This window comes from Nycticebus coucang, chromosome 5 (genome assembly GCF_027406575.1).
Source record: "Nycticebus coucang isolate mNycCou1 chromosome 5, mNycCou1.pri, whole genome shotgun sequence".
NCBI classification, from domain to species: domain Eukaryota; kingdom Metazoa; phylum Chordata; class Mammalia; order Primates; family Lorisidae; genus Nycticebus; species Nycticebus coucang.
Window position 1 is genome coordinate 41781276 of NC_069784.1, and position 16825 is coordinate 41798100.

The 16825-nt window shown below is 41.4% G+C and overlaps 1 protein-coding gene and 2 pseudogenes across 2 annotated transcripts; 1 reads left to right on the forward strand and 2 right to left on the reverse strand.

Annotated features, from left to right (window-relative positions):
• Positions 1-1282: 1282 nt before the first annotated feature.
• Positions 1283-1802, reverse strand: LOC128586753 (ragulator complex protein LAMTOR3-like; annotated as a pseudogene).
• Positions 1803-5538: 3736 nt separating this feature from the next.
• C5H1orf162 (chromosome 5 C1orf162 homolog) lies at positions 5539-11264 on the forward strand. 2 transcript variants are annotated; one of them, XM_053591757.1, is made up of 8 exons: positions 5539-5660; positions 7377-7409; positions 8180-8311; positions 8442-8489; positions 9264-9354; positions 10074-10177; positions 10468-10517; positions 10740-11264. In XM_053591757.1, the coding sequence occupies exons 4-8, from the start codon at positions 8453-8455 to the stop codon at positions 10902-10904; spliced, it is 447 nt and encodes a 148-aa protein (XP_053447732.1). In that variant the 5' UTR covers positions 5539-5660; positions 7377-7409; positions 8180-8311; positions 8442-8452; the 3' UTR covers positions 10905-11264. The 2 variants fall into 2 exon arrangements, with proteins under 2 accessions (XP_053447732.1, XP_053447733.1); XM_053591758.1 differs by lacking the exon at positions 7377-7409 and having other exon boundaries at positions 5554-5660.
• Positions 7319-8328, reverse strand: LOC128585458 (signal peptidase complex subunit 1-like; annotated as a pseudogene).
• Positions 11265-16825: the final 5561 nt, after the last annotated feature.

The window sequence follows — 16825 nt, forward strand, 5'->3', positions numbered from 1 at the left end:
TCTTCATACTGTATCTGGTTGAGCTTATCCATTCCCATCGCTGATGAACTCCTAGTCTCTATCTCAAATAGTATTTGGAAGGATAGGTTAGTTTAAGTGAGATGAGAAACTATCCCGAAATCTCAGTAGCTTAACATGGAAAAGTTTGGGTTTTGCTCGTATAAAGTCCATGGCAGGTCCAGATGACTCTCTAGAAGAACTGTGATGACTCAGTGATCCAGCTTTAGAGCTTTTGACTTCTCGTCTCATCAAAAAATCTCTATAATTGCCCTCAATGGCAGAGGAGGGAAGGCTAGAGGAAGTCTCACATCAGCAATTAAATGCTTTGGATGAAAGGAACATGGGTCATTTCATTCATAATCACATGATATTACCCAACCACAAGGAAGGCTCCACACCAGAAGGAGAGGAAGCCTGGTTATTGGTGAGAACAAGGTAGAGATTTCTGCCTATGACAGAAATCTAGATCTCTGTCTCGAGCCCCAGATCTATGTGCCCAACTGCCCTCTCGACATCTAGAGGCTGAATGTTTCACAGATGCCCCAAACCCACTGTGCACAAAATTAAACTGCTTATTTATCTTTAATCCTATAGTCTCTTCTTTTATATTCCCAATGTTAGTTAATGGATACAATGCAGAAAGCTGGTAGGTACACCCATCTCTTCTCTTTCCCTTTCTTTTCTCTCACACATAATGAATGACGAAATTCATCACCCATTAGTTCTACCTCTTCTTGCCCATAGGCTTTGTCTCTGTCCAGATCATCCTAGTTGCAATACCAAAGGCCTATTTTATTTTATTTTATTCACTAAGCCACTTTATTTTCCTCACACTCAATGCAAAAAAATAAAACATAATCTGAAGAAAACTATGTCCTCATTATTCATAATAAAAAAGAGTCTGCTTCATTCTGCAGGCGTGGACATCCTGTACAATAGGGAACACTTGATGGCTCAAGTGGTCAATGCACCATTTTGATTCAGATCCACTGGATAGAATCTTGTTCATATCTGGTGACTGGACTATCTCCACCAAGGCTGCGATAGATGGAACCATTTTTGTGGTATCCCCCAATCTCACTAAATAAGAAAAGACCCTACACAAGAAAATACAACAATCAATTTGTCTATAAATTATATCTTTAAGCACTTTAGTATAAGATGGGGAAAAAGGCCCCTTTCTTGAGCATGTGGATAAAAGTATTAATATGATCTAAAAACTGTTGGATTGATATTATGTTGCTATAATGAGCATAAGGTACACATTGAAACCACTGTCAGATTAAGAAACTTCCACAACTTGTCTCAATTCTTCAAATAATGAAGCAAGCTCCTTTACTAGGCTGACAATTAGTTTAGTTCTGTACTAGGCTAACAATTAGTTAAGTCCCGTACTGACCTTGCTGCTGGCTATAAAACTTACCACCAAATGTAAATGATTAAATTGAACCTCTTGGTAGGTGTTACAGGAACGATGATACTTTTGTTTTTTGAAAGTCCAAGTTTGCGCCCTTGGTCAGTTACCAGGGCAAAAGCAGATAAGGAACTTGGTCTCAAAGCACGTTCTGGAGCATTGTCATTGGCCACTTTAATAACAGGTACTCCGTCTCTATCTGACACAGCAATAGCGTGGAGTCGGTCAACACTTGGTAACTTTTTTTTTTCTTTTTTGCTGTTTTTTGGTTGGGGCCAGGTTTGAACCTGCCACCTTTGGTATATGGGGCCAGCGCCCTACTCCTTTGAGCCACAGGTGCCACCCTTGGTAACGTTTTATACATGAATCGCTTCAGGCCATCCACCATGATGAACCCCTTTCTCCCACAGGATCAGTCTCCATGCCTGGGTTTCTGGCCTGTCCTGTTCTCTCTACTGTCACTTCAGAGACAGCTTCAAAGAAGCTTCCTCTGCAAGCCATTGTCACATGACTCTTTATGACTCTTGACCTAATGGGAGTTCTAAGAAATACCAAAGGACTCTTCACCTACAGACTGGCATGTCACCAGTGCCTCTCTACACACACATACACACACACACACACACACACACACACACTCTGTTGCCTAAACCCAAATCCAGAAAACTGGTAGTTATTCCAATCTCATGTTACTCATATTACTCCTCTTTCCATTGCCTGTAAGGTAAAGTTTGTTTAGGGCCCACCATTATCTGGCCTGTCTTTCCTCTCCAGCCTTTCCTTTTCCATTCCCCACCCTCCCCACCCCACCCCCATTCTGCATATCACCACTCTGTGGTGAAATACTTGCATTTCCCTAAAGGTGACCAGCATGACAAAGCATGCCTTTGCTCATGCTGTCCCTCTGCCTGTAACAGACACATTTCCTCCCTCTGTCAGCCTAGAAAATGTGATTCATCTTTGAAGACACAACTCAGACATCATCTCCTCTGTGAGGATTTTCTTGACACCTACCCTCCTGCCTTATTGTTTAGCCCAACCACTTTCTTTTCTGGGTCCCACTCCACCCTGTACGGACATCTCACATACCATCTGCAACATTTCATCACGCTTATTTTTGTGGCTGGCCATTCTGGAACACGGTTTTGCAGATGAATGAAGATATCTGTCTCTCTACAAAACTGCAAAATCCCTCAAGTTGAGGATGATGTCTTACTCATCATTGTCTCTCTGGGGCTTAGCAGAGTGTTTGGGCTATATCAGGTGCTCAGTAACTGTCTGATTCATTAACCAATCCTCCCTCTACGTCCTGAACTACTCTTTCCTTCTCTGGCTCTTCTTCCTCCTTCTTGCCCTTTGGTGATACCTTTGATCATGGCCTGACTTTTGATCCTCCCTTGGTTTTGCTGCCTAAATATCTCTCAAATCCATCGACATCTCTTCATCTCTCCCTGGACTACCATCCTAGTCCAAGTTACAATTTGCTGCCTAAATATCTCTCAAATCCATCGACATCTCTTCATCTCTCCACTGGACTACCACCCTAGTCCAAGTTACTATTACCCCTCAACTGGGTCACTGCAGTAACCTCTCAACCCCTCTATTCATATCTTTTCTGGATATCTTCCAATCTGTTCTCTCTCCCCCAGTTTTAGTGGTTGTTCAAGATGAAAATCTGACCATGTTACCCTTTGTTTAAATACCTTTAGTATAGATACACCCACTTCTCTTACAACAAAGACAAAAGTGCTGAGAGACTGGCTCCTTCCTGCCTCTCAACCTCATTCTCACCAGGTTCCACCCCATCCCCACTCCAGTGTCATCTCACATGGAAGAGGGATGAGGTGACCTCCACTACTTCCTTGCTCTTTCAGCTATCTCTTCTGAACTTTCTTCTCCTTTTGGTCTGATGGATCTCTGCCTCCCATGTCACATTTCAGACTGAATGTTTTCCTTCAGGAAAGCTTCCCTGGTTCCCTTCCCCTGTGTTATAGGCATTGAGTCCACAGCAGAGGTAGTAGCCACAATTTACTGTTTATTGCTTTGCGTGGTAAGGGCCTCCTTTGCTAGTATGAAAATTCAATGAAGACAGAAAAAGGATATTTTTGCTTATCGCAATATCCTCAAAGCTTAGAACAGTATATGATACATAGCAAAGGTTAAGTAAATGTTTTTGGAGTGAGTAAATGAAAAAATGAATTCTCTCAGCCACTGAGGATCAAAAATTTGAAGTTAATTATTGAGTCATCCTGCTAGTTTATTCCCCACATCCAGGTTCCAAGTTGTATGTTCTCCAATCTTAGCACACCTGTGGCTTCTTTCCCATTTCTGGTGCCCACACACTTACTAAATGATACCCAGAGTATCACAATACCCTTCAGCTTATTTCCTTGTTTTTTTATTTACCTGTAACTTGTCTTATATGGCATTGTATATTCTTTCTTACAGGCCATGTTTATCATGTTATATCACAATCAAATATTTTTAGTGGTTCCTTATACCAAAATATACTTCATATATTTTGCTTGGATTTAACGCACTCCACCATCTGGCTGTAATCCATCTATGTAACTATTTTCCACCTTCCACCCTCTTCAAATGCCTGACTCTTGAATGATACCGATATCCCAGAAAGGCATATCTTGAGTCCCAGCCACCAATGCTGGGCCTGGGACACCCACTTCCACAGCCTCATTTTTCTCCCACCATCCAAAGCCTATGCTTGCTGCAGCTTGAGGTTCACCTGCAAGCCCTGGCCTGATTTAAGTACTACCCTGTTTCCCCGAAAATAAGACATCCTCCGAAAATAAGACCTACTTACAGGAAAGATAAGACATCCCCTGAAAATAAGACCTAGCGCATCTTTGGGAGCACACCTTAAAAAAAGACACTGTCTTATTTTCGGGGAAACAGGGTATTATATAAGGACTGCTTGGTCAGTCCTACCCCTCGTCCACATCTGTGAGTTGCTCTTCCCTTGGCCTGAAAGCCTCTTCCCCAGGCTCTCGGCCTGCACGGTGCCTTCCTATTCTCAGGTTCTCAGGGTAAATGTCTGTTCCTTGGAGTCTTCTCCAGTCTTCCATCTGATCTAAAGACATTCTTCCATTATTTACTTTCTAGCTAGCACTGTTTCTTTCCTTTATGATCCTTAACACAATGTGTTATTAATCTACCATTTACTTGTTTTCCATTTATTTTCTCAGATAGATGGCAGGCTCCATGAGGAAAGGAACTTTTCTATCTTGCTCTCTGAAAAACGCACAGTACTTAGCCCACTTTATGGCCTATAGCATGTATTCAATGAGTATATTTATTAATATTTTATAGATAATATTTATAAATGATTCACCTTCCCTTTAATTATAAAGTAAATCTTAAGTATTACAAGTATATCTTATAATGGTACTTAAACTTAGTACCTCCGATACTCTTAACACACCTGAAGTCTGCACAGCTAGTACTTAACTCTTAACATTGTTTGTTCTTCAGTTTTCTCTATCACCCTCATCTCTCTGATTAGAATAGATGAGATTGGTTCAAGAGGTGGCTCAAACTTGTACCTATCACTCTAGAAGGCCGAGGTGGGTCGATTGCATAAGCTCAGGAGTTTAGAGACCAGCCTGAGCAGGAGTGAGACCCCATCTCTACTAAAAATAAAAAAACTACCCAGGCATTGTAGGGGGTGTCTATAGTTTCAACTACTCTGGAGGCTGAGGCTAGAGGATCTGTTGAGCCCAAGAGTTTCAGGTTGCTGTGAACCGTAACACCACATCAGTCTACCCAGGGCAACCAAGTGAGAATCTGTCTCAAAAAAAAAAATATATATATATATATATATATATATACAATAGATAAGATTATCAGGTTCCTGATGACAGTGGTAATGTCATATTGCTGTGACTTCCATGATATCTGGAATGGTGGTTAAAGTAAATACTCAGTAAATATTTAATTAGAAATAAACTTGTCTTATCTCCTAAGTTCTTGTGTTCATGTGTCAAAAGATAACACATACAAAGGAACAAAAAGTTCTCTCTGCTTATAGGATTTAAAAAATTGTCATGCTTACCTCAAAGAGGAAGTGCTGGAGTTGGAAAAGATCTTTGCAACACACAACTTGATGGTGGCACTGGCAGAGACAGAAATCTTTATTTCATCATTTCTGAAAAATAGAAGTGGTAATAGAAGCAAGTGAAATGTTCAGTCTTGGACAATTGCATCTTGTGACCAGAATTTTTCTTAAAAGGTAAATGAATTTACCATACGCTTTTAATCTAGATGAAATAATCATTCAACAAAAGAAAATGTGTTACTAGTTTCTATCATCTTTTGTCTTTTTATTTGAGGGGGGAAGGATTGTATTTAAATAGTTCTATTTGGTTGATGGATTTTATGGCAATCAGTAGGATTCTCCCGGGCTGGACAAAACATGAAAAAGTATATATAGCACTGTTTCTATTTTAATTTATGCTTCTGTCAAACATTTAGATTGTTGTTCTCAAAGGAAAATGTGTTTCCTGCTTTTCTTGGCCTGGATTTTTGAGTAGCTATTTCCCTGTGTCATTGTGTGAACACTTTGTCTTTCAGGGTAGAATGGCCTAACTTTTTCAGGGTAGCTATGGTAATACTTCTTTAAATTCATAAGTACTGATATGAAGGTCGGGATTTTACAGAAACCAATGACCGTAGCCGCTCCACCTCCCCATTGATGAGGTCTAGTTGACATTCTGTATAGTACCAACACATATTGGTAAACTATTTAGAAATATCATATGGGGCAGTGTCTGTGGCTCAAAGGGGTAGGGCGCTGGTCCCATATGCCAAAGGTGGTGGGTTCAAACCCAGCCCCTGCCAAAAATTAAAAAAATAAAGAAAGAAAGAAATATCATATGAATATTTTATGGTATTCTGCAAAGAGCACCATTGACTTATAAATTACAAAAAAGAAGCCACCTTGGAGTCCAGAGAGGCCCACCTCAGTGTCAAGAGAGGACTACAAAAAGAAAAGAAAAAAGAAAAAAAGGAGGAAAATGTGCTAGAAAAATTATTACCAGTGCTGATCCTGCTGGGGACTGTGGGCTTCTTATTCTCATGGCTCAGACTTCTCTCCAAATTTTCCTGTTAGCCCCTGTCTTATTATTTATTCTACATGGCATGACCTAAAAATGTTTGGTCACTGATAAGGTACATAATAGTGTTGCCATTGCTGCTATTGTAACCAGTACATGGCAATGAGCTATTTCGAGCACCGAACAATTAAAACTATAAATCATTGATGAAATTTGTTGTCTGAATTCCCTTGAAATATAGCAGAAATAGCAGAGCCAAAAAATTTTATCATGGCTTTGCCTAAATATGAAGTCAAGTTATGGCCTCCTGAAAAACAATCAGGGATGCCTACAAAGTTTTATGCCTAAAAATGTCTGTTTCATTGTTATTTATTTAAATAAAAATGGAAACAATTGTATCAATAGGGGGGCAACTGATTAAGCTAGTTACAGTACAGTGATATTGCGGAAAGACCTATCACCACTAAAAATGTTATAAAAAGGTTTTTTTTTAACTTGTACTATGCATTTTAATTGGAAACATTAATATGGTTTAATGACTTATAATGAATTATAAAACTTTGATGGTTAAATTGTACTATCCTTTTACAGATCTGAGGCATTTATTCTGTTATTTATGTATACCTGAAAGAAACAACATACTCGTGTTTTCTGTTCCACATTTCAGAGGAAGATTATGAAGACAGGGTCTGAATTATTTATAAGTCAAAACCCACCTAGGTTAGAAATGAAACTAAATCTATGCACAGCTTTTTGGTAAGCGCAGAGGTGGTTTAGTTTATATTTTTGGTAGAGAGCAATTTAGCTCATCTCACAGGAAATGAAAGCAGGTGCTGATCATGAAAACTCCGATTCATTATTTTTAGCATGCCTCTTATTTTTTCTTTCCCCAGGTTTCTTATCTTCTGTGCCTGAGTCTTGAACAGGTAACCACTTGAGAGGATGTCGGCAATAGATAGGCCAAGGGGGAAGTGTCAGCAAACATGAAAATGCAAATCCAGCCATAACTAGACAGTCCACCCGAACTGTTCAGCCACGTGCCCGCACATAAATCCAGAGTAATTCCCTGAAACCTCTGTTCAGCCAGCTTTGGCCCTTGTAGTCCATCTGCGTGGGCTCAGATGCTCCAACGTGACTGGCCGAGGAGGCCGGCACGCAGCCCTGCAGGAAGAGGGTGACTGAGAATTAGTGGCCGTAGGTGCCCGGGTCAGGTCTTCTGTGTCGCTTGGCTGGCCGGCCAAGCCAGAGAACGTGATGGCCCTCTATAAAAAGTTTTTAGTGGGAGAATGTATATGATAAAATGCTGAGTAAAAAAAAGATAACATAACCTCTCATATAAAGAAATATCTCTGCTGGTTCTTTTAAGAAATGCATGGATGTGACTAAAAGAAGAGACGCTAAAATATTAACAATGGGTAGTAGGAGCTTGGGTGATTTTGCTTCTGCCTTGAGACACTTTATACTTTTTGGTTTAAAAACATTTTAAAAGGAGGGGGGGAAAGGCTCAACGCCCATAGCTCCGTGGTTAGGGCACCCACATACACTGGGGCTGGCAGGTTCGGACCCTGCTGGGGCCTGCTAAACAACAATGACAACAGCGACAAAAAAAAATAGCTGGGCGTTGTGGCAGGCACCTGTATATTTTCTGATGTGTAGAATGTGCTGGTTACACCACTGTGTTCCTCTGTTATTTCAGTTTATACATCAGTCTACTGTGAGTTGGTTGAGGAATCTGTTCTGAAGCAGTCAATTTGTGGTGTCCCGTAAGATCAAGTTTCTGTACCGGCAAACTTGAGGGCTGGCTGCTGAGCTGCAGCAGCTACACCAGGTAAAGTTTGTGATCATTTTTGCCTCTATCTCATTGTTACTGTTCTTACACTACAGTCCCAGTCCCAGAGTTGGCCCCTCAGCTGCCTGTCCTTTCCAAGCTCTCTAAATGGTACCTTTTCTATTCTCAGGGGAAGATAGCATGGGAAGAGTTCACTCCACACCTAAAACCGACACTGGTGAGTTCAGGACAGGAACTGAACAGGAACCTGTCTCATTGCTGAGGTAAAATACCTAGAAATTGTAGTCGCCAAAGCTGTAAAGGGACAGCAGTAGCTGGTGCATTTCTAAAGTTGAAAGAATCAGATTTTAGCACAATGTAGAGTCTAATGCCAGGAGAAGTGAAAGAGGGAAGCAGAGAGAGAACTGCCTGCCCCTCCAGATTTGAGCTTTAAAAAAAAAAGAAAAAGTCTCTGTGTTTTCTATTAGACCCGCAGGCTAGTTTGCCAGAATCCAGTTCACTTTTCTCACTGCTCTTTTATTTGTGGTATAGGCTATGGGAAAACCTCTGCAGCAAGGCACTGTTAGTAGCTTGCCCTGCCAATAAATAAGCAAACCAGAAAAGCCAAGGTCAAATTCCCCAGGACTCTGGGAAATACTTGTTCTGTTTCTCCCTAGCCTAGAGATCTCCGGGTCAAAGGAAGCATATCTTTCCAGGAGTTCCTACCAAAATTTTGGAGGAGGCAGACCCATGAGATGTTTTCATTCATGAGAGGGACTCTAGGCTTGTACTTCTTTCGTTTATGTAGCTGATTGTTTTTAAAATCCCAGTTCTAATTTTCATTTTAAAGGACTCAGGGTTTAAAAAGAAAAAGTGTTCTCTTTTATAGAGTTGCAGCCCCATTGTTACTCCACTGGTAGCCTGGGCAGGGCAGGGCACCTGGGGACGCTTAAACTGGAAGGATTTCATGAGACATGGAAGAGACGTTAATTCATTTCATGTTCTCTCCTAGGCAAAGGACAAAGCATGTCCACCACACCAACCCCAATGACCAGGTCGACTAGCTGGACTAGCTGGGCACCCTGTCCCTCAAATGTCACCAAGTAAATGAGCCATTCTTGCATCTATTTCATTTTGTGCCACTCCACATGGCATTTGATTTTGCGTTGACAACTTTGGCTTAGGGATTTAGGCAGGGGAGTCTGGGGAGAAGGGACCAGAAACAGTGGGCAGAACCAAATTCGTTTTGAACTTAGGAATGTGATTCTTAACTTGGTGTTGCCCAAGCTTCAGGGCTTTTATGAATCCTCTAAGCTCATAGATAAAATTTGTGCCCGTAGCACAGTTGTTATGGTGCCAGCCACATACACCGAAGGTGGTGGGTTTGAACCCAGCCCAGGCCTGCTAAACAACTGCAACAAAAAAATAGCCAGGTGTTGTGATGGGTACCTGTAGTCCCAGCTACTTGGGAGGCTGAGGCAAGAGAATCACTTAAGCCCAAGAGTTGGAGGTTGCTGTGAGCTAGGACGCCATAGCACTCTACCACGGGTGACATAGTGAGACTCTGTCTCAGAAAAAAAGAAAAAAATTTGCCCATGAACATTGTGTATGGGGTAGGAGGAATAGGCTACAGCTTTCATTGACACCTCAGGTGGATCAAAAACTCAAAAGCAAAATGTTGAAATTCAGTGGATGAGAGTTAAAGTCCATTAACCAGTATGAAAGCCATTTCAGGGGTTCATCTATACCCAGCAAAGGTTGTACTCTGGCCTTTAAGAGAGGCTTTTAAAAAGCCCAACAATTCATCTGTTCTCTTTCTTAGCCAAAACAGCAAAAATGATTTAATTCTGGCCTTTTCTGCTGGGGTTTTGCTGACACTGCTGCTGGTGGTGCTTGTCTTCCTCATCATAAAGGGCTACAGAAAATGTAAGCAGTCCCCAAGGGACAGGGCAGCCCTTCCCCTCTGCCATTGAGAGGAGAGTTAACTATGAGTGAGGTGCGTGTGTGTGTGTTGGGGGGGGGGCGGTTTCCTGCCAGCCCACCCTCTCTGCAGACTGGGGACTCAATACCTTCATTTCTCTTCCTCCCTGTCGTCCCCACCCTCCAGCAACTCCTTCCTGCCCCACCCTTTCACCCAAGATTGAAGGGAGAGGTTCCCCTTTCCCCTAGGCTCCATTGGTGAGATTTGTTCCTCTTCTTCCTGACACTTGTGGCAGGTCACCCCAGTCCCCAGGCCCTGAAGCCTCACTCAGATCTTCCGGCCAAGGTACGATGACCATGCTGTTTCTAGGACACTAGAGGGCTACTGTCATTGGGCTACTGCCACTACCCCAGACTAATAGTGTTGCTTTCTGGCCACTGAGCAAATGACTGAAGGGTTCTTCTTGTCTCCTGGGTCTTCTCTGATCAAAGCTTTCAGGTTGCTTCTAAGGATATACCTTCATCTCCAAATCAAACTTACTCATTCCTCCTTTCTCTTTCTCTGTAGCTTCCATCGGTCTCAGAGGAATCACTTACCTATGCCAGCATGACTTTCAAAATCTTAGAAGAAAAGGGCAATCACTTGACCAAGAATTGTTCTGCAGACTTGGACCCCATAGTCTATGATCAAATTAAAGCATCACACTCACCTTGCCTTTCCAGTGAGCCTTGACTGCAGTTCTGCCATTTCAGCACATTATCCTCATACACCATTTTCCTTTTTTTTTTCTTTAACAAATTTTGGACCACAACCTTTGTGAAACTGCAGTTAAGAGTTGTTTGGGTGTGACCTGGTGATGCTGGCCAGCAATTTTGAAGACCAATAGTCACTCTTTTTCCTAGCCAGAGAAAATATCGCTGGCCCTCCCACTTGAACTGACAGCCTATTAGCCCCTCAAGGGCTGAGACTGCCTCCCTCGTGCCTTTCCAGAGCGTGTGGTACAGAGCTTAGTGCACAGAGTGTTCACCTAGCATTGTGGATCCACTTGGGAGGAGTCAACCAAATGAATAATCTATCAAGAATTTGAAATAAAGGCAAACCCTCCACTGTGTTGGCTCCTTCATCATTTATTTGTCTATTCCCATCACCTTCTCCAGCAGTCAGTACCAAAAGTCCAGACCTCATCCAAAGCTAAAAAAATTAACAGGTGATAGTACTCTGAAACAAGGTGTGCCAGCCGGGCACAGTGGCTCCTGCCTGTAATCCTAGCACTCTGGGAAGCTGAGGTGGGTGGATTGCTTGAGCTCATGAGTTTAAGACCAGCATGAGCCAGAGCCAGAGTGAGATCTCGTCTCTAAAAATATAGCTGGCATTGTGGCAGGCACCTGTAGTCCCAGCTATCTGGGAGGCTGAGGCAAGAGAATCACTTAAGTCCAAGAGTTTGAAGATGCTGTGAGGGCATCTTCAAACTGAGGGCGAAAAAGTGAGACTCTATCTCAAATATATATATAAATACATTAAGTTAAATTAAATTAAAGTTGTGCCATTAACCACCTGCATTCACTTGGGCAAGTTTGTTAACCTTTTTAAGCCTCAGGTCCTTCATCCTGAAAACAGAGACAATCACACCACTAATACTTGCTGTGAGGATTAAATGATATGTCATGCACATAAACTATACAGCCCAGAGTTCTACACAAATACAAGGTCCATATCATATAAAGCACTAGTCAAAGTGCAAGAGAGATCTATAATGTTAGGAGTAGGGGCTCAAGCCTGTAATCGTAACACTTGGGGAGGCTGGTGGATTGCTTGAGCTCAGGAGTGTGAGACTAGCCTAAGCAAGAACGAGACCCTATCTCTACTAAAAATAGAAAAATTACACAGGCGCCTGTAGTCCCAGTTACTCAGGAGGCCGAGGCAACAGGTGAGCCCCAGAATTTGAGGTTGCTGTGAGCTAGGACGCCATGGCACTTACCCAGGGCAACAGGTTGAGATTCTGTCTCAAAAAAATATTAAATAAATTAAACAAACAAATAAATAGATATCCATAATAGTACTATATAAGACCCAAAGATAAAAAATCATCTAAACATTAATTTCCTCAGATCCCAATGAACATAAACAATCCCATTAAAAATACCAAAAAGAGTCTCAGTGCCCATAGCACAGTGGTTACAGCACCAGCCACATACACTGGAGCTGGCGGGTTCGAACCCAGCCTGGGCCAGCTAAACAACAATAACAACTACAACCCAAAATAGCCAGGCCTTGTGGTGGGCACCTGTAGTCCCAGCTACTTGGGAGGCTGAGGCAAGAGAATCGCTTAAGCCCAAGAGTTGGAGGTTGCTGTGAACTGTGATGCCACAGCACTCTACCAAGGGCAACATAGAGAGACTCGGTCTCAAAAAAAAAATAAAATAAAAATACCAAGATGATTATTTTTCACTAGGCAAACTTATTTTAAATTTCCCATATAAACAATAGACAAGAAAGCTTATCCAGGAAACTTTATAAAAATAAATAATAAATAAAAGTAATATGAGGCTAGCCCCAAAAGCTAACTAAAAGACCTGTTTTATTAAGCATGTTGAATTAAAGCAATACGTTACTGGTGCATGAATAAACAAGTTAATGGAGTAGAATAAAAAGAACATAAGCAGACCAAAACACATAGGGAAATTTAGAGGATGATGAAGATGGCATGTCGACTTATTGGGGGGAAATTGGTTTATTCAATAAATGGTGTTAAGATAAATAGGTAACCATGTAGATAAAAATAAAATAGGATTCATGATTGCAAGAGGGACTTTACCTAACAAATGCAATCAGTGTAACCTGGCTTATTGTACCCTCAATGAATCCCCAACAATAAAAAATAAATAAATAAATAAAAAATAGGATCCATATCTCATTTTTTATATCAAAATAAAGTCCAGACATGTCAAAAATATAACTGTAAAAAATTATAAAAATACCAGAAGATTGAGAGAATTTTTTTTTTTTGAGACAAAGTGTCACTCTATTGCCCCAGGCAAGGGTGTCACAGCATCAACCTAACTCACAGCAACCTTAAACTCTGGGCTCAAGCAATCTTCCTGCCTCCCTAGTAGCTGGGACTGTAGGCATCCGCCACACCCAGCTTATTTTCCTATTTTTAGTAAAGATGGGATCTTGCTTTACTCAGGCTGGTCTCAAACTGCTGACCTCAAGTGATACTCTCACCTTGGCCTCCCAGAGTACTAGGATTACAGGCATAAGCCACCATGCCAGACGATATAGCAGAATTTTAAAAATTATTTCAGAGTGCAATATGCCTTTGAATGTATGACATAAAGCCCAGACTAGAAAAAAATCAACCTGACTTATAAAATACCACTAAAAAGTCAAAGAGCTAATTTTCTATTTTGAAAAAATTGTTTTTTTTCTTAAGAGACAGGGTCTTTGTTGCTGGAGTGCAGTGGCATGATTATAGCTCACTGCAACATTTAACTTCAGAGCTCAAAGTATCTTCCTGTCTCAGCCTCTCAAGTAGCTAGAACTACAGGCATGGAATTTTTTATACAGATAATACTTGAATTTTTTATAGAGATATGGTCTCACTATGTTGCCCCAGCTGGTCTTGAACTCCTGGCCTCAGGCAATCCTTATGCCTCAGCCTCTGGAATTGCAGGTATTCGCTACCATGCCTGGCCTAATTTTCTTCATACATAAAGATCTTTTATAAATTAATATGAAAAAAATCAACAACAGAAAAAAGGGCAAAGGATATGGTTAGATAATTCATAGAAAAGGATACATAAATGGCTCTTAAACAGATGAAAAGGTACTCAACTTTACTCATAATAAGATAAATAGTAATTAGAACTACAATTAGATAATATTTTTCATCAGTAAGATTGGCAAAATTCTAAAAGTTTGCAAGTTGTGTGGGCAAGATTGTGGGGGATCAAGACACATACACTCCTGGTGGGACAGTAAGTTGGTACAAGTACAGTAAGTTGGAAGGCAATTTGGCAGTTTTTCTCTTAACTTGCAAGTAGGGTAAAATATAACAATAAAATAAAATAAATTCTATTTCTAAGAAAGTATCCTGCTTGAATATGTGGAAAATCACCCATATAAGTTTGATTATAGCAGTCATCAAATTGGTTCAAACCTAGGTTTATTATTATAACAGCACTATTCTCAGCACTTGGCATTTATCCATGGAATTCTCATGGAACAATATGGGATTACAGTCATTATTCTTATTTTAGATACAGAAATTGGGGCACAGAGAGAGTAAGTAGGTTACTCAAGTTCACACTGCCAGTGAGTAGTCCACAATCTTTCACTGTTTCAGAGAGTTGAAACAGTGAAAGATTGGGGAATAATCCTCAAGATCTGCTGAGAGGAGACTGGTCAGTGGAGCCCAATGCAGCCATTGAAAGGAAAGCAGCCCTATGTGTTCTAATAAAAAGTTTCCAAGATACATTTCTAAATGAAAAGTGCAAGCTCCTGAACAGACTTCTGAGTGTGCTCGCCTCAACGCGCAAGAGAGAATATATCAATATATCCGTGTATAACACTGACTGTGTGTGTGTCTGTGTATATTCATGTATCCCATGTTAACACACAATTAAATGGTCTTAGCAGTTGCCTCTGAGGAGGGGAACTTGGAACCCCAGAGACTGAAAATCAGGGGTGGGAAGGAGGTATGTTTTTCTTAAAGACGTTTTCTACGGTGGTGGGTTCAAACCTGGCCCGGAACAGCTAAACAACAATGACAACTGCAACAAAAAATACCCAGGCATTGTGGCGGGCACCTGTAGTCCCAGCTACTTGGGAGGCTGAGGCAAGAGAATTGTTTAAGCCCAAGAGTTTGAGGTTGCTGTGAGCTGTGACACCACAGCACTCTACCAAGGGTGACATAGTGAGACTCTGTCTAAAAAAAAAAAAAAAGACACTTTCTATAACATTTACCATGTTGAAGATCTTCAGGGTGCCCAAGACCTCGTGTTCCCGTTCCCTACCTGAATCCTGAACCAACTGAGAAAAAAGAAAGAGGACTCACTAGATAGAGACCAGAATCTCATTTTGATTATGTATGAATCCACCTATAGTCAACAATGGAGAATACGGTTTGTACAGTAGCTGCAAAGAAGGGAGATCCTGAATACTGAACTTCATAATTGCCACTAGAGCAGAACACATCCCCTCCCCTCCCCACAGCCAATTTAGTGGCTCGGCCTGCTCCCAGGGAGTTGTAGAAGAAATCATGTGCACTTTGAAAGCTGCACCCAGAAGATTAAAAAAGGAAGTGGAAGGGGCAAAGTTCCTGCTTCCAGTCTCCCACATCGGACACATCTCTCTACCTCCTCTGGGCAGTCATTGAGGAGCATTGCCCTAATGGAGCTCCATCTACAAGTGAGGAAGCAGGAATGAGAGAGAGGCATTCACCTCCAATATCTTTTTAAAATATATTAAATAATATCTTTAAAAATTAAAGTAAGGCAGCACCCATAGCTCAGTGGCTAGGGTGCCAGCCACATACACCAAGGCTGGCGGGGTTGAACCTGGCTTGGGCGAGCTAAAGCAAGGACAACTGCAACAAAAAAAAATAGCCAGGTGTTGTGGCGGGCGCCTGTAGTCTCAGCTACTTGGGTGGCTGAGGCAAAAGAATCACTTAAGCCCAAGAGTTTGAGGTTGCTGTGAGCTGTGATGCCACAGCACTCTATCAAGGGTGACAGAGTGAGACTCTGTCTCAAAATAAAATTAAAGTAAGGAAATTAAATTTCAAGGAGATGAATTTATCCAATGTCACCCAGCTTGTAAATGGCAGAACTAAATTTTAAATCAAGTCTCCTGACTTCAGATTCCTTGTATTTTGCCTCCACACCAAGCTACCTCAAGAATGTCGGGAAGTCTTGAGAGGCAAAGTCAGGTGATATCATCCAGCGAGCACATTCTTTCTCTTTCTGAGAGAGAAAGCAGCTGCTCCTGGCAGTTGGATTTTGAAGGGAGAACGCAGTGGAAGAGGGTTTGATGAAGGAGTAGGCAGCAAAAAGGTCTAGGAGAAAGACAGGTTTAGGGAAATAGTGTGGTGAAGAGGCCTCACTGCAAATAGAGCAGCCGGCAGGCCCCAGGAGGGCAGCAGAGACCCAGGAACCATCTTCTCTCTTTGGTTGACTGTAGACAGCACACCCAGGGAGGCCTCTGGAGCTTTCAGCTGTTATCCAGCTCTGGACTGACATTAAATAATTCTGCTAACCCTGAAGCTAGAGCCCATACCAGCTTTCCAATTCAGAGCCAATGTCTCACAAACATAGCTGCAAGAGTAAGAGTAAGCTTTGCCCCATGGCCATCCACTTGCACAAGAAATATCAGATTAATTTCTCTTCCCTCTTGTTTTCTTGAAGCTTCTCATTTATAATAGTATAACCCTAAACAAAATTTTACTTTTTTTGTCTCTCTATAATGAGAACTAGCATGCAACTCCTCTTGCTGGAGGATAAAAAAAATAATTAAATCATTAATTAAATTAAATCATTAATTAAATCATTAATAATTAAATCATTGACCACAGATTCAAAGGTTTTTGCTAGATAGGGGAATGAAAAAGACCCTTGCATTATGGAATCAACAAACCTGTAGAATTCTCAGGCAGTGTG

Bases quoted from the DNA above. Each gene is read 5' to 3' on its own strand.
- C5H1orf162 (XM_053591757.1), top strand. From the start codon at position 8,453: ATGGGAAGAGTTCACTCCACACCTAAAACCGACACTG. The intron at 8,490-9,263 runs GTGAGTTCAGGA...GTTCTCTCCTAG, and splicing joins CACACCTAAAACCGACACTG to GCAAAGGACAAAGCATGTCC. The intron at 10,518-10,739 runs GTACGATGACCA...CTTTCTCTGTAG, and splicing joins ACTCAGATCTTCCGGCCAAG to CTTCCATCGGTCTCAGAGGA.